General features: G+C 53.4%; 1 protein-coding gene across 1 annotated transcript; it reads right to left on the bottom strand.

Annotated features, from left to right (window-relative positions):
• Positions 1-459: 459 nt before the first annotated feature.
• Positions 460-25198, bottom strand: LAPTM5 (lysosomal protein transmembrane 5). The gene is made up of 8 exons (XM_010952207.3): positions 25028-25198; positions 9972-10065; positions 9184-9260; positions 7476-7610; positions 6662-6784; positions 5388-5483; positions 3203-3295; positions 460-1889 (listed from the first exon to the last, which is right to left on the bottom strand). The coding sequence occupies exons 1-8, from the start codon at positions 25112-25114 to the stop codon at positions 1800-1802; spliced, it is 795 nt and encodes a 264-aa protein (XP_010950509.1). The 5' UTR covers positions 25115-25198; the 3' UTR covers positions 460-1799.
• Positions 25199-27562: the final 2364 nt, after the last annotated feature.

The following is a 27562-nucleotide window of genomic DNA, read 5'->3' as shown; positions in this document are numbered from 1 at the left end:
CCCACTTTGCTCCCTGCTGCCCATCAGTCCTTCAGACTCAGCCTGGTGACGCCTCCTCCAAGAAGCCTCCTCCAACTGCCTGAGGTCCCTCAGGCTCTCTCCATCATTTCCCTACGTCTTCCCCTTCCCCAGGCTGGGGCTAACTGGAGGCTAGTCTGACCCCTTGTGGTCACCCGAGTCCCCAGCACCAGTCCTGACCCCAGGGGGGTGTTGTCCAGGTGAGTGGAATTCATGCCTTATCTGGGAGACATCAGGGTGCCCATGATTTGTGATCAGAAACAGTGCCAGGTCATGACACTCCCTAGCTGGACATGGCCTCTGGGAGTTTCTGGATGAACAAACAGTTGCGTGTGCGTGTGTGTGTGTGTGTGTGTGTGTGTGTGTGTGTGTGTTGGGGTGATGGATGTTGCATTCCCAGCCTTGTCCACACACCGTATTTTAGGAATCATGTCAGCCAGAGAGAAGCGAGGTGCTGCTTTATTGAAACTTCTTCCCCATCACACAAAGCAATGACACAAGGGGTGTTGGTGGGGACCCCCTGGCACAGCCCTCTCCCTCTGTACCCCCTCACAGGCCCCAGAGAACCTGCCTCCATGCCCCTCTCTCCGCCCTTGGGTCAACCCCCTCAGGAACCCCGGCTCCGAGGGAAGCAGGCGAAAGCGTGCGGGGACCAAAACCTTCCCTACGGCCACCACCAGCACGAGTCCCTGAGGCCAGGTCTGTGCCCACAAAGGGTTTGCCTGTTTTGACTGAGCTAACCTGTGGATTTAGTCCAACAAATGGATTTGCCTGGTTTCAGGGCTGAATTTCTGCTTGACCACAAGCAGCTGGGAGAACAGAGTCGCCTACAACTGAATGGGCGATGGACAGGCCTGCCCGTGGGATGGGCTGACCGCTTGGTACTAGTGTTGACCGCGGTGGAGGCGACCCATTTCCAGAACCCATTGCTCTGTGACCACACTGGCCACGTGTGACTGGTTGAGGGTGACAACTCTTCAGCGAAACTATTGTACGTTTGAAAGGGTTGTTGGATGGCTGAGACAACTGTGATTTCCTGGGACAAGCCCTTGAATGACAGTTTGGCAACTGTCTGACTGAATTTTCATTGAATTAACAATTATTCAGGACTCAGAAGTACTGAACTGACCAGAGCGGGCAGCCGGTTATTGGATTAGATTGAACTGAACAGTTTGGGGGCTAATTTGATTTTTTTTATTATTGAATGTTATCACCATTCTAAATTAGCTGACAGCTGGCTGAATTAATAATTGTTTAAACAAGCTGTTGGAAGAAACTGGACCTATGTATTTGGTGAGGAGGACTAATATATTGGTGATTACTTGACTAAATTACTGTGTGAACTGACAACCATTTACAAACCAATGCAACGGACTGTTGTTGTTTGACCAAATGACTGTACAAATTACTTTCACTGGACCGACAAGGGTGTTTTTGATTTGTCAGCCACTTGGTAAAACTGGTTGAGAGTTGTTTAACCAAACTCACTGACTTCAGAATGACCAATCATTTAAACCCATGTCAGAGCTGATCAGAAGAAGCCGAGTGCTATTGGACTGAATTTTTGAGAGACCCAAGGAGTCATTCAGCCTAAAGGGGTTGACCCAATTGTGAGCATCTCCCAGGCCCCACAGGAAAAGCAGGCCAGCAAGGGGGACACAAGCAGATTGTCCTGAAGTCAGCCAGGTGGTTTACCCAGGCCACAGGGGCCACCAAAGCGAGGAAGCAGATCGCGAGGCAGCTCCACCCTTCCCAGCCCCAGGGCTGGGGCCTGGCGAGCGTCACACCTCTGAGTATGGAGGTGGTGCCAGGCCCCCCTCCGGAATCTTGTATGGCAGAGACACGGCTTCCTCGTAGGACGGCAGGACCACCTGGGAGGGATAGAGAGATGAGGGCTGAGAATTGATCAGATGGGACCGCCATCCCAACCTGGGGTCAAGGGGCTCCAGCCCCCACCTCTAGCAAAATGATGACAGTGATGATGACGAGTGTGCCTTGGGTGCTGACTCTGTATTAGGCATTGCAGGCACAGGGCAGGTGCAGTGTCTGCTCCTGTAATGGACAGACTTGCCTTTGCCTGTTCAGCATTAAGCCCCCTTGTTTTGATAACCACACACCATTTTCCTTGGGAGAACAGTTCTCAGTCCACGGGCTTTCAGAACTGGTCCTATCCCTCAGATCCCGGGGAGGATATGAGACTGGGGCATGGTTACTCAGAGTAGAATTTCATCCCCCCGACAATTGTAATTAGTTTGGGGATAGGCTTGTGACCCACATTGGCCCAATCAGACATGCTCCTGGGATGCCTTTCTTTCTGTAGGGGTTGCTGAAAGGGTGGGATATCAGCCTAGGGATTTTGGCAGCTATTTTGCCACCACGAGGAAAGGGCTGTCTGAAAATGGAGCAAACACTGAGAAAAGTCAAGTCAAGAGATGCAGAGGATGAGATCACGTCTGGATGTCAGGCTTTGGCCAGGCCTGAGCCAGACTTACATTGGACTTTCAAGTTCTACAAGCTAATAAATTCCATTTTTTTACATAAGTGAGATTGATTGGGTTTCTGACACTTGCAACCCAAAAAAGTCTTGACTAATACAAGCCCCATTCTACAGATAAGGAAAGTAAGCCTCCAGGAATTTAAACCAGCTGCACTTTTCCCATCACTTCCCCAGTTAGCTGCTTCTAAGTGCACCTCATCCCTCTGCCTGGAAAGCCCCTTCCCCTTTCCCAGCTAACTTGTACCAACTGACAGTCCAAGACTTGGTCAAGAGTCACCTCCTCCAGGAAGCCTTCCCTGACACCCCAGATGAGGCTAGTGGCTTCTTCTGTGCTCCCATTGCCCTGTGTGCTTCACACTGAGTTGTAATTAAATCTCTGCATCTGGGTTCACCCTTGACTATACTCTCCTCCAGAATGGGGTGGCATCTTAGTTTTCTCTGCACCCCCAGGGTTGGATATGAGGCCAAGAAAGAGTAAGAGGCAGAAAATGTTCAATGCATGCATTAATGAATAGAATCCTAGACAATCAGAGTAGAAATAGATATTCACATTTCTTCTGGTCCAATCCTCAAGTTACAAGTGGAGAAATTGAGGTTGAGCAAGGGAGAGAGAGAGATAGACCTGCCCTAAATGACACAGTGAGTGGCAGAGCTGGGACTTGACCACCCCTCCTCCAAAAGGCTCACCTTCGACAGCATCTTAGAGCCGCTCCTCCCCTCGGCCGAGTTCATGTACCTTATGAATCTGTAGCATTTCCACACACACTTGAACATGTAGACCTGGAAAAAAGGTCCAGGTCAGGCTATGCCCGGTGAGCCTCCTTCTCACTGCCCCAGCACGCCCCAGCAGATGCCGGGCACTTCCTGGGGGGGCCCTCACTCACCCCTGAAGGCAGCATTCTGTCGCTGCTGCTGCTCAGACCCCTCTTCTGGTGGGAGGAGCCTCACCTGCCAGTCCCAGGTATTCCAGGTTTTTCCCATTTCACTGCCCCACAGACTCAGCACAGGAAGAGGCTTTTTGGAGGCTCCGGGCCACCCTCCAGCCTCCCTGGCAATAGCCCTGCAGATCCTACTTCTCCACACCCACCGGGGACCAGAAGCTCACGACCTCCTGTGGGGGCCCCGCCCATCTTGAGACAGACCTGACTGTGGGAAAGATTTTCTTCAAAATTGTTTATGAGGTGTTTTTTCAAAGCCAATTACCAGTGTATGCAGTAGTATCCTGTTTATAAATGGAGAAAAATTATATGCACAGATGTATATATCTGTCACATGACATAAGCAACTGCTTTCTCTTGGCAACTGACGTCAGAATTGGGAGATTTCCAGGGCAGTGAAGTGATGTCCCCAAAGATGTGTTCAAGGAACAATAGCCAATATTGTTCCTCTGCCCTCAAACTGCCTCCTAAGAAAGGAGAGCGGGTTCTGGCATCTAGAAGGTCTCTCGTTTTATGGAGCATCATGATGGGGATTTAAAGGAAGCAGAAATAAATACAATCCATTTTAGAGAATGAAGTATGAAGGGCCAGGGAAAAGCAAGTAGGTGGAAGGTGGCCAGTGAGGCAGAATGGGGGGCACAGAGACAACCAACCCCCACTCGATGAAGATAAAAAGTAGGAGAGGGACGGGGGGCACCGAGTTGTATGGTGGGTTCTGGGCACTTTTTCTCTAGCAGAGTGAATGATGTAAACCCCCACGTTGGTGCCCCCAAGCCTTCAGGGAAGTTCTCACTGTGCATCCCCAGTGCACTTGTGCTGGGTGAGTCCTTTGAGGGAAGATTACAAGGAGTAAAGCCATTCCCAGGTTGGCATCAGGTGAGGGCAGAGACTGCTCAGGCCCTCAGGTGAAAGGAGGCAGTGACCTCTGGTTACACCACCCACGTGAAAAGACGGGGCAGAACTGCACCCAGATTTCAGCACTGCTGCTCTCTGAGTGGCGGTGGACGGTGGGCTGATTGTCTTCCTTCTGCTCATCTGTAGTTTCAAAATGTCTACAGTGATCATGTGTTACTTTCACAATCAGAGAAGAACACTTTTAAAAGCCCTTCCTTGTCTCGAGTCGACATCAGCCTCTCTGCGGCTTCCGGCCACAGGGCCCTGTTGTGGCCCCTAGAAGCCCCAGGAGAGAGCCCTTCGGGTTTTTGGAGATGGTGATCGTGTCCTCCTTGAGTCATTTCTTTCCCAGGCTGAATTGCCCTCCTTTCTGTGACTCCTTCAGGTGGCAGAGATTTCCTGCCTACTCACCCCACTATTGTGCAGCTATTAACACTCTTCTGTCTGTCACCATCTCTCCAAGAACTGGGACCTGAAACGGGACTCTATCCTCTGGGCCTGACTACGCCAGAGAAGAATAAAACCAATCCCCTCCCTCCTTCTCATCACCAAACTCTAGTACTATGACTTCAGGACTCATCTACATTTTGGTGCCTGAATCGCATAAAACTTTTGACACAGGCAAAGCAAGACTTACGATGTCTCTTTCACAGATGAGCCCCAAGGCCCAGAGAGAAGTGACCTGGAAACCAATCGCACAGCTACTGAAGGGAGAGCTGGGATTCAAACCCAGATCCTTCTGGATCTAATTCCAGACAGAATAGCTCCTCCTTCCCCCGGATCAGGGTCTCTCTGGGTTACTTATTAAGTCCCAAACACCTGAACGTATGTGGTCTTCGCAGATCTCCTTCCTCTAAATCGGGTGCCCCAAGGACCCCACGTGGGGTCAGAGGAGCTGGTGTGGGGAGGGCTGGAGTACGGAGCCAAAAGCAGGGAGGGCAGCAGTAAAAGACATGCTTCCCTGCCTCCTAACAGTCTGGCCTGGGTGGGCCCAGGACAGCACAGCCTCACCGCCGCTCCCGGAGCCGGGGCCCACTCACCTTTAGGACGAGGACAGTGATGAAGGCGACGGAGAAGATGATCATCATCTTGATGAACTGGTTATGAGCCATGCCCTCCTGGCTGGGGAGGTAATTCTGCAACAGATTTGGAGGCCACGTCAGTGCCTCTGGCCATAAGGGACTCTAACAGTGCTCCTACATTGATGAATAAAAGCCGGCCCTTCACACACAGGAACGCTGTGTGGAACAGCCATTATCTTGGCTGATTCCTGTGAGGGGAGCTACGTGCTGCCTACCTACCATCAGCCCCACCTGACAGGTGAGCAAAACAAGGGAGGCAGATGCAGCTGATACCCGACCAGAGGGCCTTTACCTGGCTGGTGCCCACGTCCCCCCGCTGGCGGTGGGCCACAGCATGCCCTTCTCTGGAGGACAGCCTTGGCTGATGGAACCGCCTCATGCTGAAATACCAGGGAGGTGCACCCCCTCCCCTGGGGGCCGCTTACAAGCAGGACTGGTTGGTGGAAGGTTCCTGCTCCAGTGGGACAAATCTGTGGCATTTGCAAATATGTGTGCACATCCTTTGACACTCCCCCCTTCAAAACACAGAGTTCATGTCCCCTCCCTCAAGCATGGGCCAGACTTAGAGGCTCCCTTCTCACGAACAATAGTGTGACCTCTGAGAGCACGTGGCTGTTTCCTCCATGGTCTGTCTCTGATGCTCACTCGGGGAAAGCCAGCAGCCACGACAGGAGGACACTCAAGCAGCCTTATCAAAGGCGCACGTGGTGGGGAGCTGAGGTGAAGGGCCCACCACCGCGCCAGGGAGTGACTCCTTCAGACCTAACCAAGCCCTCAGCGTCCCAGGCCCTGTCCCCATCTCGATGTGACCTCATGAGAGTCCCTGAGTCTGGCCAACCCAGTTAAGCTGCTTCCCAATTCCCAATCCTCAGAAACTGTGTAAGATAATAATTTTTTCTTGTTTTAAGTGACTGTTTGGGGATCAGCTGTCAGACAGCAATAAAAAATGAATACTATTTCTGCAGAGCAATTCACGCTCACACTGGAATCTGGCAGGGCTACTCCTAAAGTCACATGTCTGCCTGGCTTCTTCCCTTTGTCTGACCTGCTTCCCTCCCTCCTTTCAAGTTTCTTTCTGAGACCTCTTCCTCAGTAAATCTCTCACACAAGAATCCTCCTCCCAGCTCCACTTCTAGGGAACTCAGCCTAAGCACTGAGGCACAGAGAGGGGAAGCAACTTGTTCAAGGCCACACGGCCAGGTGACGGGAGTGGACCCTTGGCCCGGACTTACCATGTGGTTCATGGACTTGAAGTTGAGATAGGTGGGCACTTCCATGTAGGAGCTACAGAGGGTCAGGATGCTCAGGCAGAAGTCCAGCAGCTGCAGGGTCATCAGTGGGAGCTTGGAGGGGCTCTTTGGCAGAAGAAGACAGACCAACAGGTCAGCCCCAACCCAGAGGCCCCTGGTATTGTGGGGCACACAATGGGCCCCCAACCTGAGAGACTGTCAGCCAATCTCTGGTCCATGGTACCCAGAAAGAAATGGATGCCCATTTCTCAGACATTCACACCAGGCTATTACCAGGGTCCCCTGACTCCCAGAACAGGGGCCTCCAGTGATACAGTTCCTTGATCTCTTCAAGGACCACAGTCGGAGAAAGCAGCTCTGGGGGAGCTGTGCCAGTGATGGGCGCCAGCCTCGTGGGCACTCCCACTGCAGATGCAGTCACAGGCTTTAGCCATTTTTACCTTCCTTTCTTCAACTTGGTTATAAAGGAGGGACAAAGCAGGGGCTGGGGATGGAAATGGGACACGAGCCCTTTCCCATGGTGTAAATTCACGCATGGGAGGCATTTGCTCAGTGCTCACCACGTGCTGAGCACGCTGTGTATACGTTCCTCATTTAATGCTCATAAAGGCATATTGATGAGATGTGATCTCAGACACATTTATAGAAAGAAACGTAGGGTGTACGTGGGGCTCAGGGACTTGTGCAAGCTCGCCAACTAGAAGGGGGCTCTGGGGGCTCCCGCCCTCACCAACCTGAGCCCCACCACCTACCCCGCTGGCCGGTTGTGGGATGTGGGATGGGGCCAGGTACTCACCGCCCGCCTGGTGCTCCGGGAGGCAAACTTGAGGTAGGCAGGCAGCTCGATGTAGGAGCCCAGCAGAGTGAGCAGGCACAGGAGGAAGTCCATGATTTGCAGAGACAGGAAGGGCAGCAGGTACTTTTCTCGGTTCTGAAAAACAAGCCCAGTATGGTCAGGGGTCCCTTGTACAACTGTCCTGTGCAGACTGATGACCTCACGCGCCCCTGGCCGGCACCATCCCTCCTAGGGAACCCGGTGCTCTCACAAATCATCTGCCCGGCTTGGCTGAGGTCACCCTGCAGGGATCCACATGCTTTCCTCTGAGTGAGTTCCAGGGTGGGGGAGAAGGTAAGACCCAGGCCCTAAGGGTGAACCGTCCCTGTCTACAGAGATAAGTGCTCTGGGGGCTCCTGGACCAGGGTCTGATTCAACTCACTCTCAAGAACCCAATGAGGAAGGACTTTGTGTCCATTCTACAGATGAGAAGGGATCAGGGAAGACTTCCTGGAAATGGGGGCACCCGGGCTAGAGCTGGAGAGAAGCAGGAGGGAAAGGGGAGGGTATTGGAAGCAGAAGGGCCAGCATGAGCCAAGGCCCGGAGGTGGGAAACACTTGCGCCGCTTTAAAAATGAGTCCTGCCTCTGTGTAGGCCACACCCAGGGATGTTCAGTCACAGAGAGAGTCCCTAGGAGGCAGAGGCTGAAATCCCTCTCCTTCAACTGAAACCAAGTGACCACTGTGACCAGTATTATTAATGTGTAGGAACCCACAGTTGGGGACAAAATCACAGAAAGGGTGGTTTTGTGGTTTCTCATGTGGTTATCTAAAATCATTCAGGAGGCAGCCAAAATAGCCCAGACTGAATCTCAGAGCTGTCAGGGATGACCTGACCCATCTTCCTAGCTGAACCATTTGCTATTCGGCATGGCACCGGGGAACAGCCAGGAACCACGGTGATCCCACTCTCCCGAGACAGTGGCGTGAGCTAGGGAGTGAACGGCGGCGTTTCGGGCAAGGCGGAGACGTTCCAAACAAGCACCAAATCACCGCCCACCCTGCTGGCCCTGGGAGTGCCAGGCCACCCTCTCTCTGCCCAGGAGGGACTCTATTTCTGGGGCCTGCATCCGTGGCACTCTGTCGGGTCCGTGCTTCCTGACCCCCTGGGGGCCGAGGGCCAGATGGCTTCCTCTTTGCAGGAAGCTGAACCACAGCCCGTCTCTCTCTGTCTCTCTCTCTCTCTCATCCGCTACTGGATGGAACTAAGCAGGACGTGTCGGCACCTCCACTCTGCTTCAGCTCCTCTCACTGATGACAAAACCCACTGCTTTCTCCTGTCTCCCCACAACTGCAAATGACCCCTCCTTTTTTCTCTACCGAAATTCCCTCTTGCCATTTGCAGTTTTTCAAAAGGATGTGGGTCACCAGCTAGTTCAGCCCAAGTGTCTGTCATCTGTGGCAGCCACAGCCATCTGTGCCCACCTCGGCCCACGGAGGGTATATTTTATCAGGGAACGGAGGACTCCAGCCCAAGGAATAACTGTAACGATCTCTAGGGTGCAGGTGGGTTCTCCCAAAACACCCACCTCCCACCTCTCAGCATCCAGTGCTGCCCACGTAGTGGGTGTGAATGGGGTGGCGGGGAGAGTGGTGCAAGAGGACAGCTAGAGCTCCCCGCCAGCCCCCAGGTCCTGACTCCCCTTCCCTACCCCAGCCAGGCGCTCACCTTGACCACGCCCATCAGCAGGCTCAAGCTGATGAAGAAGAGCATGACGATGAGCAGGAAACTGGAGATCAGTTCGGCTGAAAGGCAAGGAGAGCAGTGAGCGGCCTGGAAGTGCCTCCCCTGGGAACCCCCACCCAGGGTTCCGAGGACCACACTTTGGAAACTGCCAGTATGGGAGCTACAGCAGGGAACGAGAAAGCCCAGGCCCTGTCCTCCTGCAGTCCTCTGTCTTGAGAGGGGACCAAGGCAGCAAACAACATTTCAGGTAGCCCAGGACGGTGTAACCGCAGGATGGGAGGGCGGCCTGGGGTCTAATGTAGCCAGGGTGAGGTCGGGGAAGGTCTCTGAGGAGGTGGCCCGTGAGCCAAGTGACCAGGAGTCCAGGCAGGGGACCCAGGACAGGGCCGAGCTTGGCGTGGTCTGTGCAGCTGGAGCAGGGGAAAGCGGGGGAGCACGGAGGTAGTTGTGAGGGGTGGCCCGGCAGTAAGCAGGGGCTGGAGCCCACGGTGAGGAGCTTCGATTTTATTCTGACGGCAGCTGTTGACAGGGGTAAGCAGGCCAGCCCTGCTTCACCTTTCTAAGCTGGTTAGGTTTGCCAAGTGCCGTCCTATCTGCTCTCACACCTGGAGAATTTGGTGGCGACCGGGGGAATAGCTCCCTTTGCAGATGAAAGATCTGAAGCTCAAAAAGGACAAGTGACAGGGCGTCAACTCCAGCCTGTCTACCCCTGGCCAGTGCCCCTCCCCTTCCCCCTTCCCCTCCTCCACCTCGGCTTCCCCTGGACCTACCGATCCGGAGGTAGACCGTCTTCGAGAATTTGCAGGAGGCCTTGCCGTGGGCCACTTCCACTGAGTGCTCAATGAACAGCAGTATACTCATGATCTGGGGGCAGAAGAGAGCACTGGTCAGCCAGGGCCTGCCCAGCTCCACCACCAGCCCCTCCCACCCCGACGGCAAGCAGTCCAGGGGCCTGTGAGGACGGGTCCTAGAGGAGATGGAAGCCGGGTCGAGCATCATGGATAAAGTGTGGCCTGTACAAATAGACAGCTGAAGCCCATAGTCCTCCTTCCTCTTTCCTGTTGTGTGAGCTCGGGCAAGTTACTTGACCTCTCTGTGCCTCAGTTTCCCCATCTGTAAAATGAGGCTAACACTGATAGCTACCTAAAGAGATTAATGTGAGGGGTACATGAGAGCGTCCCAGGAGAGCACTTAGAACCACACCCGGTTCTCAGTAAAGCGGTAACTGTGACTTTTGAAGGACAGGTTTGTGGAGTGGAGCGGGGGGGTGGGGGGACTGAGGGCTGCTGCCAGTGACTGGGCCCCCTCCTCTGTGCCCGCTTTTATAACGACAAGCTCTGTGTATCATGGGATCTTAGTCACAGCATCTGAGCATCTTGGAATCATCAACACAAGTCTGGGAGCATCTGACCCGTGAATCCCAGGGTGCCCTGGTCAACCCCATCCCCGAAGGCCCCTCAATTCCCCCATCTGCAAAATGGAGCTAATGATAGTACCTGCCTCTTAGGGTTGTAGTGTGGCCAGATGGTATAATTCACTTAAAGCACCTGACAAATCATAATCATTCAATCTATGCTGACTATTATTATTTTATTATCCCCTCTGGACTATAGGTTCCAAGCAGGGAAGGACTGTGTCTCTCTCATCCACTGGTCTAGCTGTTCCATTTGATGAATGAGTAGATGGATGTATGGATGAATGAACAAACCACACCCTCTAAGGGGACCCATGCTAAGAATGAGAGAGAAAAGGCAGATCTAATGGGCTTTGCTGCTTTGGCCCTGGCAATGGCTGGAGTCCAGCCACAAAACTGCAGCTTGAAAGGACCTTAGAGGTCACCTTGCCCATGTCCTCCATCTTCTAATGTAGGAATTCTATGCCTTGCAACCTCTCCTTAAGTGCTTCCAACCACGGGGAACTCACAATCTTCTGTGTGTCCACGTCCCTAGAGCAAGCCTTCTGCCCTTCCCCCACCACACACACTCACTTCTCCAGGCACCACCACACTGAGAACAAGACTATCCCCTCCCTCGTTGTGGCCCTACCTCTACTAATATTGCCTAAGTTTACATTGGCTTTCTAGGCAGCCCTGCACTAGTAACTGATGCTCAGCTGACAAGCAACTAGACATCCACCATCTGTTTCCCCCTTGCTGATTGTGTGGGGTTTTTTAGCTCAGACATAGGTCTCAATTTGTCTTCCTGCCATGTTACATCCTGTTCAGGGGGCAGAAAGGGACAGCAGAGAAGACTGATGAGGAGCTGGGCTCCAGAGTCAGGCAGAGATGGATTTGAATCCAGGTCATTATGCGGCCTTGGGCAAGTCACATTACCTCTCTGAGTTCCCTCATCTGGAAACGTGATCTAAGAGGAATAAATTGCACTCTATTTGCAAAGCACTGGGCTTGGGGCCCAGCGGTGGGTGTTTAGCAAGCATAATCTGCTTTTGGATAATGTGAGCTTACAGCGGGTGGCGGAGCCATCCCAGGAGGAGGGTGCGAGGGTGACTGACAGTGCGCTTGCTCCAGTGGCCCCCTCTACCTGGGGCGGGGTGAACCAAAAAGGGTGGGAGGCAGCTCAGAGCGGAAGGTAGGTGCGGTGGGGGCTGCAGCTGGTACCCACAGGAAACAGCTCTGAGAGAGAAAAGCTGCTTCCTCAACCCCTAAATGCTGGAGCTCCAGCCCCTCTCCTCCCAGTTTCTCCTGTAATGAGGGAAAGAGAAAGGGAGGCAGAGGACAGTTCGGTCGAGGATAGAACAGGGCACCTTGCAAGAAGGTGAGCTCTGGGCTCCCTGGAGTGTGCGAGCGGAATACAGATGAGTCGCATCCAAGCTTAGAAAGGCATGAGTACCTATCAGCCGTAGCACAAGGCTTTTGAAATCCAGAGAGTCCAGGGTTGTCTGAGATCTGGAACGAAGCTCAGAATCAGACAATCCCAACCTCCAGTTGCTGGAAAGCACCTCTGACCACTTATTGCATAAGCTCCTTCTGCTTGTTTTCTAAGCTCAGAGAGGTTAGGTGGCTTTCCCAAAGACACACAGCAAGTTGGGGACAAAGTGGAGACTGGAGTCGCAGTGTCCCAGGGTTGTCCTGATGCCTTTCCATGCACCCTACTCCCCAAGACACCTCAGAACCCTGCTAGCCACTCCCCCCAGGGAGCTCAGCTATTTTGATCATGCATCATTGTCAACAGAAACCTCTAAACCCACTCCTCTTTGTTTATTTATTTCTAAGTTACAGACATGTGCTAATGTCCTAGTTTATCATGAACATCATAAAACATACAAAGCAAAAAAATCCAGAGATTAATAAAAACATGATTGAAAATTTTAGAAATTCTAACATTGTCATCCTGAGACCCCAGTGATCACCTTGCGCATCACCCCACTTTGGAGATCAGTGCTAATACACAGACCACTCCCCAAATCCTCAATTCTGGCCCCAAACACCTCTCACAGCCCTGCCACCATGCCTGCAATCCTGCCATCAGCTTCCCAACTGCCCCCTCCAATCACCCCTCCTGAATATCCCATGACTCTGGAAGGGGAGGGAAGGGGAAGGACATTTGTTCAGCCCAACTCCATGCTAGGTGCATCACCCACACCGTCCCAGTGATCCTCCCGATCCAGTAACTTGTTCAAGGCCTCCTAGCTGGTCATCTGCAGGGCCAGGATTCAAACCCAAACCAACAGGCCCTGGATCTGATTCTCTTCCCTGCTCCACTGTCCTCCCAGCATCTCCCAGCCTTCTGGCTCCGCCTGCGCCTACTCCCCTCCCCAACTTCCAGGAGTGCCCCGCAGAATCAGAGGGGCAAGCACTTCCTCTTCCCTCCCCAGTCTCCTCCACCTCCTGCAGCTTGTGCAAGAAGCAACAGCAGACACTAGAACCATTTCCACTTTTGTAAAAACCACCTGGGTTTAAAACCAGGCTCATCCTTTATCCCACTGCACCTTCTCCATCATCCTGCAGTGGTGAAGGATAATTCTGTCCCCATTCGCCAGATAAGAACCCTGAAGCTCACAGAGGCAGGAACCAGCCCCAGGTCACAGAGCAGGACAACCTTAGAGCCTGACTCAGACCCTCTGCTGGCCCCTAGCCTTCAATGGGAGACATGGAGAAAAATAAGAATCTCACTCCCTAGGAGATGGGATGGAGAGGAATTGACATTTGTTGAGCACCTACTGTGTGCTCAGACCTCTACATACAGACTTGGACCCTGCAAGAGAGGAATCATTTTCCCCATTTTATAGATGAGGAATGGAGGCTCAAAGAGGAGAATTCGCATGTCCTGTGTCAAATGGCCCAGCTGGGATTTGAACCCTGTTGTCTGTGCTCCCAGGGTCTAGGCTCCACCCAGGGCTGAGTGGTTGCTCAGGCCCAGCGCCTAGTCTCACAGACCATCTGCCCACCTTCCCTCAGCAGCCAATTCCCTGCCCTGGGTGCCCACGGGTCAGGGGATGGCAGCTGGGGCATAAGAGGCCTCCCCCACTGCCTCACCACTGTGGAAACCTGGCCAGGTCCTGGCTCCTCCCTGGCCTCAGTTTACCCTCCTCCTGTCAATGAAGAGTCACTCCTATTTGCACTGGGATGACTGAACTCCTGCAAACCGTGGCATGACACACTTAGGCTGCCCAGAGTCTCCCACCCCACAGCCACACCCTGCTCCTCAGAAGGCCCTCACCGCTCCACCCAGTCCCCAGTCAAGAGTAGTTCGCAGAAAATACCTGGCTTACCTATAGCGTAATCTGGGAGAGGCCAGGAAATCCCAAGAGTCCAGTTTTTCAGGCCTCCTGGCCCTCACCTTCCCCTCACCCCCCTGGTTTCCACCTGGACACAGTGCCGCCCTCTCCCTGAGCTCTGAGAGCCTGCCTGGGCCGGGACTCATGCCCTCCTGGGACAGGAACAGGGCTCCTCTCCTCCCACAACACCCAGGCAGACGCCATTCACTCACCCACCTGTTCCTCCATCATAGCGTCTTCTCACTGCTCTTTAATTCTGCACGCTGAGACCATGCAGCTAAGAGCTGGGGTGCTGGAGTCACGTGGTCCTGGCCGCAACCCCAACTCTGTGCCCTTGAGCAAGCCACCGACCTCTCTGATCCTCCAGTCTCCACATGTCAGAAATGGGGGTGATAACTGGACCTGCCTGGTGGGGTTGCTATCCGGTCAAATGACATGCTAGCCCAGAGACAGGCGTATGGCAAGCGCTCCGTCCGTGCGCACCATTGGGCAGGTGTTCATTTGCTCCTTCATTTGCTCATCCAGTAAACGCTCTCTGAGCACAGTACGCCTCCTGGCCCTGTTTGGAAAGCCACCGACCCCAGCCTGCAGGTATCGCAGTCCCCCGGAACACGACACGGGACTTGAGAGGGCTCGGGGTCCCTGACTGGGGAGTGATCACTGCTGTCTGGAAGGCTCAGGGAGGGGTCACAAATGGGAAAGCTTAGCCGTGGCTTTGAAGGATAAGTAGGCGTTTTCCAACAGAGAGGAGGGAGAGGCATTCCAGGAAGAGGGAACATCGTGAGTCACGGCCCAGAGGCTGGCAGTACAGACCTAGGGAAACTCTGGGGCAGCAATACCTCTTCCCTGAGACAGCGAATGTCACCGGGTGGGGAAGTGAAACCCAGAGAGAGGCAGTGACTCCCCCAAGGCCACGCAGCAAGCCTGCTTCAGGGCCAGAATCCGACTCGGTCCTCCAGACACCACACCAGGCTCAAGCCGCGTGACCACATCAGTCCCGGCTGTGCTCAGCCCGCCCCACTGCCACCCCCGCTCTCCACTCCCCCCCCCCGCTCTCCACTCCCCTTTCTCACCTCTTCCCTCTGCTTCTCCCTGGTTTCAGTTCCCATTTCCATCCCTGCCAGATCTCTGCTTTCTCAACAACAAATACAACTTCCCTAAGCTGAGTAATGGGGGAAGCGGCCAGGAGGCCAGGAGAGTTCCTTATTTTCCTGGTGGCTCTGAGGAGCAACCAACAGCTCGAGCTGAAATACAGGAGGCAGCAGTTGCAGGAGGAGAGGAAGACTCAAGGATGGTAAGGGGCGGTGGGGGGATGGGAGCACTGTTGAAAAAAGTCGTGGCTGAATAGAACAGAGGAGATGTTGGCCAGGTAGGACTGACCATGGCGACAGTGCTGGGAGCTGGGGACTGGCTATCCTGTTCCTAGGTTTGGCCTGGTGGTAAGTTAGGATCATATGAGCAGTGACAATAGAAGTGACAGTGGCTATGGCGGGGGGTGGTGATGGAGGTAAGGCCAGTGGGCACGCTGGGAAGTGGTGATTAACTGTGACGACCCTACAGCCATGCTGCCACGGCTGATGTCGATGGGAGTGGTGGCAGCACGACATGATGGTGGTGGTGACACCAGATCCCCTGACTCTGGGCTCAAACACCAGTTCCCTGTCCAAGAATGTGGGCCCACCCTCTCAGAGCCCCTGCTGGGCTTAGGACCCACCCTCTCATAAGCAGGCAGGCAGAGACCCACGCTCTGAGCTTTCAGGGGGTAAAATTTACAGAGATCCAATGTTCAGCGAGCACCTACTATGTGCCAGCTGGTGCGTGGACACCTTGCTGTCTGTTAACTCCATGGACTCCTCCTTACAGGTCCCTGAGGCTCACATCTGAGGAGAGAGGAGGGCCGCTGTGTGACGGGGCATGAGGAGTCAGCCCCAGGCTTGCCCTCAACCCTCCCCAACAGTGATAATGTCCTTTACAACAATGGAAATGGGTCCAAAGTGCACACCCTTTCAGGCTGCCTCTTGCCTTCCAGGGCTGCTCCACCCTGACCCTGAATTCTCTGGCTCCCGTGGCCTGCAGACTCAAGGCTCCTGCACACTTAGACATTATTATTATCATCATTGTCATCCATCACCGTTATCACCCCTTCCTTGAAGCTCAGAGCCCTCTACCTCACCAGCCCACCCTGTTTTCCCTGGGGCCCCTTGGGGTTGTCTAGCAGGAGGACCAGAGAAAAGACGTCAGCGGCAGCAGGAAGCTCCCCTCCCCCCACCCCACCCGACACTTCCCGTCACAGCTTATCAGGGGGCAACTGGGTGGGGGCCGCTCCTGGGCCCTGCAGCACTATCTCCCCAGCCACCTCCCCAGACGGCCCCGATACCATCGTGATGTACCTTCCCTTCTCCCAGAGCCACGGTTCAGCTGCTGCCCCAGCCAGGCTGCCCCTCACCGCACCCCTGTGCCCCACCTCTCAGCCAAGGCTGCAGCCCTGCTGGCCTCCCTCCCATCCCGTCCCTCATACTGTCCCCACCACTCTGGCCACTGTATTGCTCTGAGCCTCAGTTTCCTCATCTGTAGAGCAGAGAAGGTCCCAACCACTCACAGAACGGATGAGGTGACATGTGTCTGCTACCAAAGATGATGCTTCAAAAAGATCGAGGGGCCAGCAGAAGTGCTTGTGTGTGGACACCAACCCATAGTCCCCATTTGTAATAGCCCTGCACTGGAAACAACCCTAATGTCCTTCCCCAGTGGAACAGGCAAAAACATTGTGATATACTCATGCAACAAAACACTACACAGCAAAGGGGAGGTGAGCTGGGTACACACAGCAACACCAAGGAAGCTCACGAACGCAATGCTGAGAGGAAGAGAGAGCACGTCCCTGGGTGGTTCTAGAACCTCGTGGGTTGGAAGAAGTCAGTGCAGGGAGCATAGTAACGAGGAGAGGGCACCGGGGGCCCCTGGGGTCTGGTCCTGGCCCCTTTCTCCATCTGGGTGGAGGCGACGTGGGTGCTCAGTTTGAAGAAGATCATCAAGATTTACTTACATAAATTATACATCAATAAAAAGTTTACAAAAGTAAAATAAAATTGAGAGTGGCTGCCACCCACTCCGTGTCAGACCCTGGAGATTACAGAGATGAATCAGCCCAGGCCAAACCTGGAGAAGCCTCCAAAATGCACCCCAAGGCCCCAGCAGGTGGGGGTGGGAGCCACCCTGGGATGGGAGGGAAACACTGGGAGCTTGGGCCCCAGAAGGAGGAGCTCCAGGAAGGCTTCTGAGAGGCGGTAATTCTTAAAGAAGACTTCTTCCAAAGGGCAGTGGGAAGGGTGTTCCGGGCAGAGGGAACAGCAGGGGTGAAAGCAAAAGAGGGTGAGATGCATTCAGAAAACTGCAAGAAGCTTCTCTTGGGGAACCGTGGCTTAGGCTCACCGTGGGCCAGGCATACAGGAGGCCACAAGGAAATGGTAGCTGCCAGGTGGCTGGGCCGGTGGAGGGATGCAGATGATGCTGGGGAGACACGTGGTTTTACAGGGATGGGAGAAAGAGCACTCCAGGTAGAAGGGACAGCTCGTGCAAAGACCAGGAGCTCACAGAGTACACGGTCCAGATGGCATTCGCCAAGGTTCATCACACTGCAGTGTGGAAAGTGCCAGACGGGAGCACTGTGCAGGGAGCAGCTAGCTCTGGCCCAGTGCCCAGGAAAGCCAGTGTGTCATCCTCGGAGCCCCTCCCCTGCCTGTGCCTGGTGTGTGACAGCCCAGCAACACCTGCCCTCTGCCCTCTGCCCTTTGACCTTCCAGACCTGCCCCTATTAGAGAAGACAGGATAGCAAGCCTTCCCATGAAGGAACAGGCACTAAGGGTGAAATTTCCGGCCCAGTGAATTCCACTGGCCTCTGCCAGTCTTGGGGGTGGGGGGGTGGTCATCTTTTATGGGCACCCATTTGAGGGCTCAGAGTCAGCCTTCAGGCTTGGCCCAAGCCCCCATCATCCTCCATTTCCTGAGTATCTGGAGAAGCACCCTGCATCCTCCAAACTAACCCCATAAAACATCAATTCCCTATTTACCTTCAGGGCAAAGGCTCCCACGTGTAACAGGTTCCTATCGCTCAAGCACTTGGGAGAGGCTGGGTCCTCGGAGTTATCAGCCCGCACTGTCATTCTGTCCCCACCTCAGCCTTACAAGGCAGCTTCGGCTATCATTCCCACTTTTCCCCCCATTTCTGCAGGTAAAATCAAGACTGCATCTTCGCATGTGGGTTCTGTTTCCAAGAACAAGGCTCCTCAAATATTACAATTGAACCCCACCCCATCGCTGCCAAGAAGACTGCCTCTCCCCTGACATGGTCTGGAGCAGCAGCAGAGCCCGGGCCACCACGCTAGACACTGGGACTCCTGTTCTTTATTGCACAAGCTTCAAAGTCACTTGGCCTCTCTGAGCCTCAGTTTATTCTCCTGCCAAATGGGGGTTCCAGCAGTAGCTACCATCTGTGTGGAATTCTCCAGGTTCCAGGTGCTTCTCCCACCTGGTTTCCTTTGGGTCGTTGATCCTGCAGGTCGTGGTTATTGGCCCCCAGTTGAAAGGCGGGGACACTGAGGCTGGGGGATGGGGAGGCAAGCAAGCCCTGGGCCTGCAGCAGGGCTGAGGGCCGGAAGGCAGGGAGCCAGTGCCCTGCTCAGCTCTGCACAGCTCCCTGCTCAGCTTCCTGCCTCATCAGGGGTTCTGTGCCCCCCACTTCCCCCAATGAGGTGGGGTCCCCTGAGAGACCAATGCAGGCCTCATAATGAGCTCAGAGCAAAGTCCTGGTTCCAGGCCACTGCCTTGGGCTCAAAATAAAAGCCTCATTTCCTGAGGGGCTCTGGGCCCACCCAGGCTCTGCCCTCCAGGCATGGGGCCCATCTGAGCAGGGGCCCAGCCCCTGCACCAGGGAGGACTCTCCCCTGGGCTGTTGCCTCCCCCAGCTCTGGCCCTCTGACAGCAGGGGCTCCTCCAACCAAGGCAACCCCCAATGGCTAGAACCACCACCAACCTCCCGTTCCCCCAAACCCTCTGCTTCCCTTCCCTTGGGCATGAGAACCGGGAAGTGGGGAGAGGACAAGGCCCAGCCTGGCGTCTGGTCAGTGCTGGCCCACCTAGCACAGGTGACTGGCCACCCTCACCACCAGGCCTACTGCAGCAGGAAGAACCAACTTTACCCCCAGAATGCCCTGCATGCAGACCCCCATTGGCTGAGGGGGTCCAGTGCCCCCTTGAGGCTCCAACATTTTATAAGATAAAAGGGGGAGCACACTCAAGAGATGAGTACAACTCAGTTCTCACCAGGGCCCCTTGGCTATGGTGCTAGGGAGGGGCTACGATTCCCACCCTCCCCCCACTGGCCTCCCCTCCATCCAGAAAGGGCACAGAACAAGGCCTCTGCCCCAGATGGGGTCATCGGGCGTGAAGGTAGAGGTTCTAACAGAAGACTTAACAGTTGGGGCCTATTTTTAGGCCCCAAACAGATGAGCTCTCGAAAGAGGAGTGGCCCCTGTGTTCCTCTCCCCCAGCCCCACTCCAGGCATTCACTTGCCAACCCTCCTCTCCAGAGGGGCTACATCAGTGCCTCAGAACAACCACCCGTGAGACAGAGACCAGTGGCCCCATTTAACAAATGAAGAAACTGAGGCCCACACAGCAAAGGCACCTGCCTACTCAGAGTTACATCGTGAGTGATGGAGATGGGCCTGGGATCTTTTCAATCCCAAAGAGGAGCAGAGAGAGAGAAGCCACTGGATTGCAGAGGAGGACAGAGCAGGAGGGCTTCCTGGAGGAGGAAGCTTCCTGTGAGCTAAACCATAAAGAAATGAAGACTGGATGAGGGAAGGGGCCTCTCAGACAGACAGGCCACCCCAGGACCATGGCGCCAGGGAAAGAATTCATTCGTTCACTCACTGGCTCATTCCACACACCTGTGTGCCGGTAGCAGAGGCCTAGAGCAAGCCCCTCCCTTGTGTCCTGTGTGACCTGGAGCAAGTCAGGGACCCTCCTGGACCTTTGTTTACTCGTCTGTAAAATGAGAGAATTGGGCCAAGCAGAGATCCATCCTTTTAGCCATGTCACCTGAAAGAAGCCAGGGACTTGGCCCAGTCTTACCCCTGCTGACCTCTCCAGCCTCCCCCATCGCACCTGCTGACCTTCCCTCCCTTGACCCCAGTTCTGTGAACTTCTCAGTGTTTCCAAAGCATCACCTGGCCTCTTCTACCTCCAGGCCTTTGCTGGTGCACAGCCACCACCTAGCATGCCCTTTGTTCCCCAACATTCCCAAGCAAAGTCCTGTTCATCCTCAGTACTCAGGCCTTCCCCCAGAAGCCTTTCCTGAATCCCAGCCTCCACCAAGGACTGGGCTAAGGCTCCTCGTCTGTGCCCTCGCACTGTTATCCATCAACACCATTACCACAGTTTGTCCCTGGCAGGTTGGAACCCCTAGAGGGCAGAGGCCATGAATGAGTCAGGCCCACACGCTGGCCTGGGGCCTTGCGCAGAAAAGAAAGACATGTTTGACAAATGTATGTATATATATGCATGACTGGGACATTGTGCTGTACACCAGAAATTGACATATTGTAACTGACTGTACTTCAATTTTAAAAATAAATAAATTTTTTGAAAAGACATATTTGAGAACAAATCTGCATCTGAGAGAAACTCCTTTAAATAATAGAAGTCGCTTTACTTTTTATTTTCCAATTTAATAAGTAGGACACAAGCACCCAAATAAATAGCATTGGATTATAACGCAAAGGATAAAATAAATTTCCACGAGTCCCTGCAGATACAAATAAATAAACCATTTATTTGTACAAGAAATGAGGAGCGTAGACAAATCTCCCGGGAGGAATTCCAAATATTCCAAACGTTGTGTAGCTACTCTGCCCTTAAGAGGGGGAGCAGAGCTCCTTAGGGGTGGGCTTCGCGTGGTGACTTTCTTCCAAAAAGGACAATATGGACAAGGGGTGAGAAACAGTCACGACAATGGAGAAACCTGACGTGCACGACCTCAGCCAGGCGAGCAAGGTCAACAGCAACAGTGACAAGATAAGCCAGAAGCACATACCCTTGGTGGGTTCTGCTGAGAAGGGCATGTTACCTGTGCCACCTTCCTCCCCAGACACATTGCCCAAGTCTAACCATGAGAAAACCACCAGTCAAGTCCCGTTTGATGGATATTTGACAAAATGCATGACCAGGACTCCAACACTGTCAAGATCATCAAGTACAAGGAAAATCTGAAAAACCATCATAGCCAAGAGATAACTCAGGAGGTTTGACGACTGAATGTAATGTGGAATCCTGAATGGGATCCTGGAACAGACGAAGGATGCTTGGAAAAAGCTGAGGAAAGGTGAACAAAGTACGGACTTGAGTTAATAATAGTGTATCATCAATAGTGACAAATGCACTACGTTAATGGAAGATGTTAACAGTCGGGGAACCCAGTTGTGGGGCATACAGGAATTCTGCACTATGTTTACAATTTTTCTGTAAATCCAAAACCGTTCTAAAATGAGAAGTTTATTTTAAAAAGTAGTACATGCTTGGAGGGAGGGCAGAGCTCAGTGGTAGAGTGCGTGCCTAGCCTGCCCGAGGTTCTGGGTCCAATCCCCAGCACCACCATTAAAATAAATAAATAAGCCTAACTACCTCCTCTGCAAAAAATTAATTAATTAATTAATTTTTAAAAAATAGTACATGCTCATTGTACCAAATATGGAGAATACAGAAAAGTAGAAAAAATTCACCATCCTATAACCCATAACCCAGAAACAAAGTCGCGGCCAGCATGAGCCTCATTTCCTCCTGGCCTTGTTGTGGTATCTCCTGTTGCTACAGCGCTGAAATCACTGTGGATATAAGATTTTTATCGGACAATGCATTTCTAATGGAATTCCAGGCACCTTGGAGAGGAGAGGTCCAGGAGGGAGCTATTTCTGGGCGAAAGGCTCTTCTAGGGTCCCCATCTCCTGCCATTAACTTAGAACAGGCGTGCTCTGTGCTGCCAGGCAAGCCAAGACCAAAGAGCCCGATTTAAGAAAGTCCTCTGACTACCCTAAGTGTGCAAGTTCGGGTCCGCAATCATTCGTGACCCAGGGAATCCTCAACACAAACCCAGTGAAATCTTGAGGACGGTCCTCCAGCCATTGGACGTGAAGGTCCTCCAGTAATAACGCCCAGATTACTCAATAAACTGTGGCCCTGTCTCAGGGTGCCCAGGGCTGGATTTAACCCTCCCCACAGGGGCTCAGTCCACAAATAGCTCTCCGTGTGCAGGGCCGTCGCCCATGACTGGCTCCAGATGACGACCAATCTGGGTGATCAACACATCTGGATGGCAACTTCTCTTTTTCCATCCAGATGTTCGAGGCCCTGACCACACACCTGCCATGCGACTGCCAGACCACAGAAAAAGCCCCCAGTCCCTGCCCTTTCTGGGAAGGAGCAGAGGCCTCTCATAGCAGGGGCAGGAGGACGATGGCCCGCTGGAATCAACCAAGGACCCCAGCCCAGGGATGACTGCCCAGGCCAGCAGTACAGCTTCCAAACTTCTCTTCTGTTCTCAATCCTTCTGGTCTAGAACATCCCACGGCTTCCCACGACTCATGCTGAAGATAGTGGTTCTCAACTGGGAGCGATTTTGCTCCCAGGAGACATTTGCAATGTCTGGAGATGTTTTTGGTTATCACAGCTGAAGGGATGCTATTGGCATCTTGTGGATAAAGGCCCAGGATACTGCTAAATGTCCTACAATGTCCTCTACAGTCCCCACAACAAAGAATTCTCCAGCCCCAAATATCACTAGTGCCCTATAGTGAAGGTCCAGACTCTTTAACTTGTCACTCCAAGCCCCTCCCACCCCCTGCTCCCCAACCTAAAGCCTCCACGTTGGTCTGTGTAGGGTACCCTGTACCAGCCACTGTCCTCAGCGTCCACACCTGCTCCTCCCCCAACCTTACTCCCTGCAACCAAACTCTACACCTCTACTAGCAGCACCTCCTCCAAGAAGCCTTCCCCGATCACCTGCCCACACATCCTCCAGCTCTGTGGACAGGAACTAATGGCACTTATCCATGTACAAGTGAGGACCTCAGACAGCACGATCAAGGAGAAACCTCGAGTCACAAAGTCTAGGATTTGCAGAGGAGCCTCCGGGCCCAGCAGCTTGCAAATGGATTTGACTTGGTCTGCCCAGGGATTTCTTTTTTACCTCAAATCAGTCACTAACATGGAAACAGCAGAAACGGTGACATAAAAGCCAGAGTTTCCTGTTTCTCCAAATGTCAGAGGAGCTGCTGCTGCTGGGGCCCACATTCTTCCACCACAACAATCAGCGGAAACAGAGAGCGGCCACCAGAATAGACCCGGCACGGGCTCCCTGGTCACCACAGGCCCACTTGCCCCACCACACTCAGTAGCACAAGCTGGCCGTCCCCTGGAGGCATGGGAGACCTCGGAGCCAGTCCACAGCCCCTTGCCCGTCACCTTGTAAAGGAAAACATGAGGCCTAAGGGAGCAGCTTGTCAAAGGTCACAGAGCCAGTTAGTGCAGAGCCGGGGTAGGGATCCAAGGGTCTGCTCCCCACCAGAACACCCCTGCTTACACACTGTACTTCCTAGAATGTTGTCCATTCTCTAAGGACTTGGTCTGGGGACAGGCAAGGTGCCATCCACTTCTCTCAGGATCACTCTTGCATGCGCAGAAACTAGGCAGAGCAACCTCTGAGCTCCACCCAAAACCAGGGTCCTGTCAGCTTTACTACAGATGTGTCGGCAGCAGCCTCCGTGCCTGAGGTGTTACTAATAATAAACTCAACGACCTGTCGGGCACTGCTACATGCCTTGTAGATATTTACTCCTTTGAGTCTCACAACAGCTCTATCAGAGAGGTATTATTATTCTCATGCCCATTTTTAGATGAAGAAGTTGACATTCAGAGAGGTTAAGTAAGTGGCCGAAGGCTGCACAGCCAGGAAGTGATGAGGCCAGGATTTGCACACCGGAGTCTGGATCCAGAGGCTGTGCACTGACCATTGAATAGCACTAGCCCTCCAAAGGCTGGGCTCTGGCCGCAGCCCTGCCTGCTCTGCCTGGGACAGGAAACAGATGCAGCCTTGTCTGAGCAGTTTACAGCAGCCCACCACAGCGGACCAGATTTGGGCTAATTTTGAGGAAGCCCTTCCAGGCTTATAAAAGAATTGTTAACCACAGGCCCTGAGTCACCCTGGGAGGAAGGTGTCCGGGTCTGGGGGAGCTGGGTGTGGCTCGGAGCTGTCAGTAGGGGGATGGGTCTGGACAGGGCAGAACAGAGATCCCAATCTTCAGCCACCAAGACAGAGAGAGAGCCTCCAGCCCAGGGGGCTGTAACTCGCCCAGAATCACTCTGAATTAACAGGAGGCAAAGGCTCCACAACCGGCTGTGCACACTGGCCTCCAAAGGGGAACCGTTGGGCCCAGCCTGAGCCAGGCAAGTCACCCTGCTCATCCGCACAAGATCGCCTTTTCTCTGGTGGGGAGAAGGACTCAGCCCCCTTCCTCTCCCTGGAAGCACAGAAGGGGGAGTCCCGCTTCTCATCACCTCCAGCAGCCCAGGTCCCGAGGGAGGAGTCGATGCCGTGCCTGCAGCCTGACCCCACATCCTGGCAACATCCCGGCCTGTGTCTCTCCCAAGATTCCTGGCTTCCAAAGCACTTTCACATCGCTGCTCCGCTCGTACACGGATGACCTCATGGTTCCTAACTGTCCCGTTTCACAGAGTCAGAAATTGAGCCTCAGAAAGAATGTGAGCTACATTCACTTAGAACAAGCTCCTCTACTCCCCGCTGATGCTCCACTCCGGCCACTACTGAAGGGTCTCCTTCCTCATTTTTGACAGAAAGGAAAACAGAGGCCCAGAGCAGGGAAGAGACTTTTATCCAGGGTCGCACAAAATGGTGGCGAGCAGCAGTCCTCCCATTGGAGGGGTCTCATTACATCAGGGCCCTCTGTCACACTCAGAAGCGTACACACACACACACGCACACACACAACGTCCCCAGGCCCACCCGCACACTCACCACATGGTAGATGGCCAGGGCGGTGGTGGCGATGCGGACATTGAAGCAGCAGCAGGTCTGGCGGACGGCAGCCGTGCGGGGGGCCATGGTGCTGCCTCCCCTCCTCTGAGGCTCTGACAGGGAAGGAGCCAGGCGCCTGGAGCAGGGCAGAAAAGGGGAAGCTGCCGGCTGCCCTCTTCACTTCCTTCCTGCCCCTCAGACAGACAGGGGCATGGGCGTCACAGCGGGGGTGGGGCAGCTGGGACGGGCCCCAGCCGGCCTGGGAGCACAACAGCGGGTCCCTGCCATGCCCAGGAGAGGCTCCCCTGGAGAGAGCAGACCCTTACACCGTCGGTACCTGCCGTCTGCCAGGGCTGGAATTTGAGCGGTTTCACACACATGGCACACTGGATTCTCACCACCATCCTGGGAAGCAGGGACTCTTACCAACCCCATTTCCAGACAGAGACTCAGCGGTCCAGAGAGGTCAAGGCATTCACCCCAAATCACACAGTAGTTAGGGCCTGTGGCAGGATTCAAACCCAGGTCTGTCTGGCTACAAAAACAACTACATCTAGTCTTTCCTACATGTTCTAAGCATGCTCCTGGATTAAGTCCTCGAATCCTCACCTCAACCCTTGGATCCCTCAAAGGGAGGTACTATTATTATCCCTATTTCTCAGGTGAAGAAACTGGGGCACAGAGAGGGGAAGTGATTTGTCCAAGATCACACAGCTAGCCCATGGAGGAACGGGGATTTGAACCGAGGCTTAACGGGTTCTAGAAGCCACTCCCTTAGCACTGGTATTCTCTTCACTCTGCTCCCAGCATCAGAGAGAAGCGTATTCTTTCTGAACCCTGTCCAAAGCAGGACAAGAATAATTACTAAACAAATCCATCAACCATATGTCAGTCCCTGGGCTTGGTTCCTCGCACAGCTAGGTCATTAATTCCTCACAGCATCTGGGAGACCTGAAGCCAAGCCCTCCTTTGTGAGCCTCAGGGTCCCCTAATGCTGCCGTGCAATCAGAGATTTTTTTCCCCTCACTCTTGGGAAAAGTCAGAGTTAATCTACTGTGACTATTAAGCAAGCTACACTGGGATCTATACTCCCTTCCCAGATGATAAATTATCCATCTGTATTGCAGTAAAGGAAAGAACATGAGGCACTTGCAGAGTTCCTGTAAGAAGTCTGCTCTGTGCAGACACTGAGCTCACTCGCTACATGAAACTTCAGGTAGAAGACATTGTGGGACATGCCGTAAAGTCCCACCCTTATATGAGATCACAGTTAGGATTAGCCACTACAGCTCCCCATCATCTCTACACCAGGAAAGGTTATAAAAGGTCTCTAAGCTCCTCCCCCTTGACAGGGGCCTACAAAACTTGGCTAGTGGACTGGATCAAACCTTTCTCTGTTTGCCAATGAGACCAAGGAGGGCTCTAAGCTTGGGGCTCCTGGGTGACCCAGCCACGCCCTTCCCAACTTCATTTTCAAGCTTGTCTATTTTTTTGTCATAGGCCTTGCTGAGACCAGGCATCATGGAAAGGTGGTATAGTGTAGTGGTTAAGAGCTTGGATCCAAGGCTCACAGCCTGGGCTCAAATCCTGGCACCTCCTGGCTGGGTAGCCAATGCAACAAGAAAAGCCCTTCTTTGCCCAAGAGCAGCAGGGCCAGACTGGCTAGAGATGAGGAAAGCAGAGGCTAGTAGAGCCCCAAGGCCAGGCTGAAGAATCTGGATTTAATTGTGCTGGGAAGCCATTTGAAATTCAATACCATAATAAATGATAGCCATTAATAACATTATGATTTGGTGAAACCAGAGCAGGTGTGGAGCCAAATTTCAAAGACAGGGCCAAACACTCTAATGGAGATGAGAAATCATTTTACATGGTATATAGATGAATAATTTTCATTTTTATGATGATAAATTCATTTTAACCTACATTATAAAAATATACGTAACTAGCCCATGAATTCTGTGATTTTCCATTTATGGGAGTAATATAAAGTCTCAGTTTAAAACAGATGCATTTAAATAAAAAAACAATAAGTCAATTTAAAGGAAAATGTCAGGGCAGACACAGCCCAGAAGGCGGGCAGGTGTGGCAAACAGCCATAGAGGTGGTGGGGGCGTCACGACTTGGGAATCCTGGTGCATGGGAAATCCCACAGTAGCTGTGTGATCTCAGACGAGGTGCTTGATCTCTCTGAGCTGTTGTTTCCACATCTGCAAGACGGAGGCAGAAGCTCCACCTCGGTGAAGATGAAACGAGGTCACGTGGTGCAGACCCATCTTGTTTGTTTCTTCCCTTTTCGGCCCATCCTCCTCCCCGAACTTAACCACATCCAGGCTTCTGGGAGGAGGCAGAATGGGGATTTGAACCCTGATCAGTCTGCTGCTGAGTCCGGGGGCAGCCTCCATGAGGGGCCAGCGACCACAAGGGGCAGCTGCTTCGTGGGCAAGTGGCACCTCCCAGGCACTGTCTCCCTCCCAGAAGCACTGAGTTCTGATGCATCTTCTGCTCCTTGCGAGCTGACCAGCCTCCAGTGCA

The sequence above is a fragment of the Camelus bactrianus genome, chromosome 13 (assembly GCF_048773025.1).
Source record: "Camelus bactrianus isolate YW-2024 breed Bactrian camel chromosome 13, ASM4877302v1, whole genome shotgun sequence".
Classification (NCBI taxonomy): domain Eukaryota; kingdom Metazoa; phylum Chordata; class Mammalia; order Artiodactyla; family Camelidae; genus Camelus; species Camelus bactrianus.
Note: the sequence above shows the minus strand (reverse complement) of the source record. Positions and strands in the feature narration are given on the sequence as shown.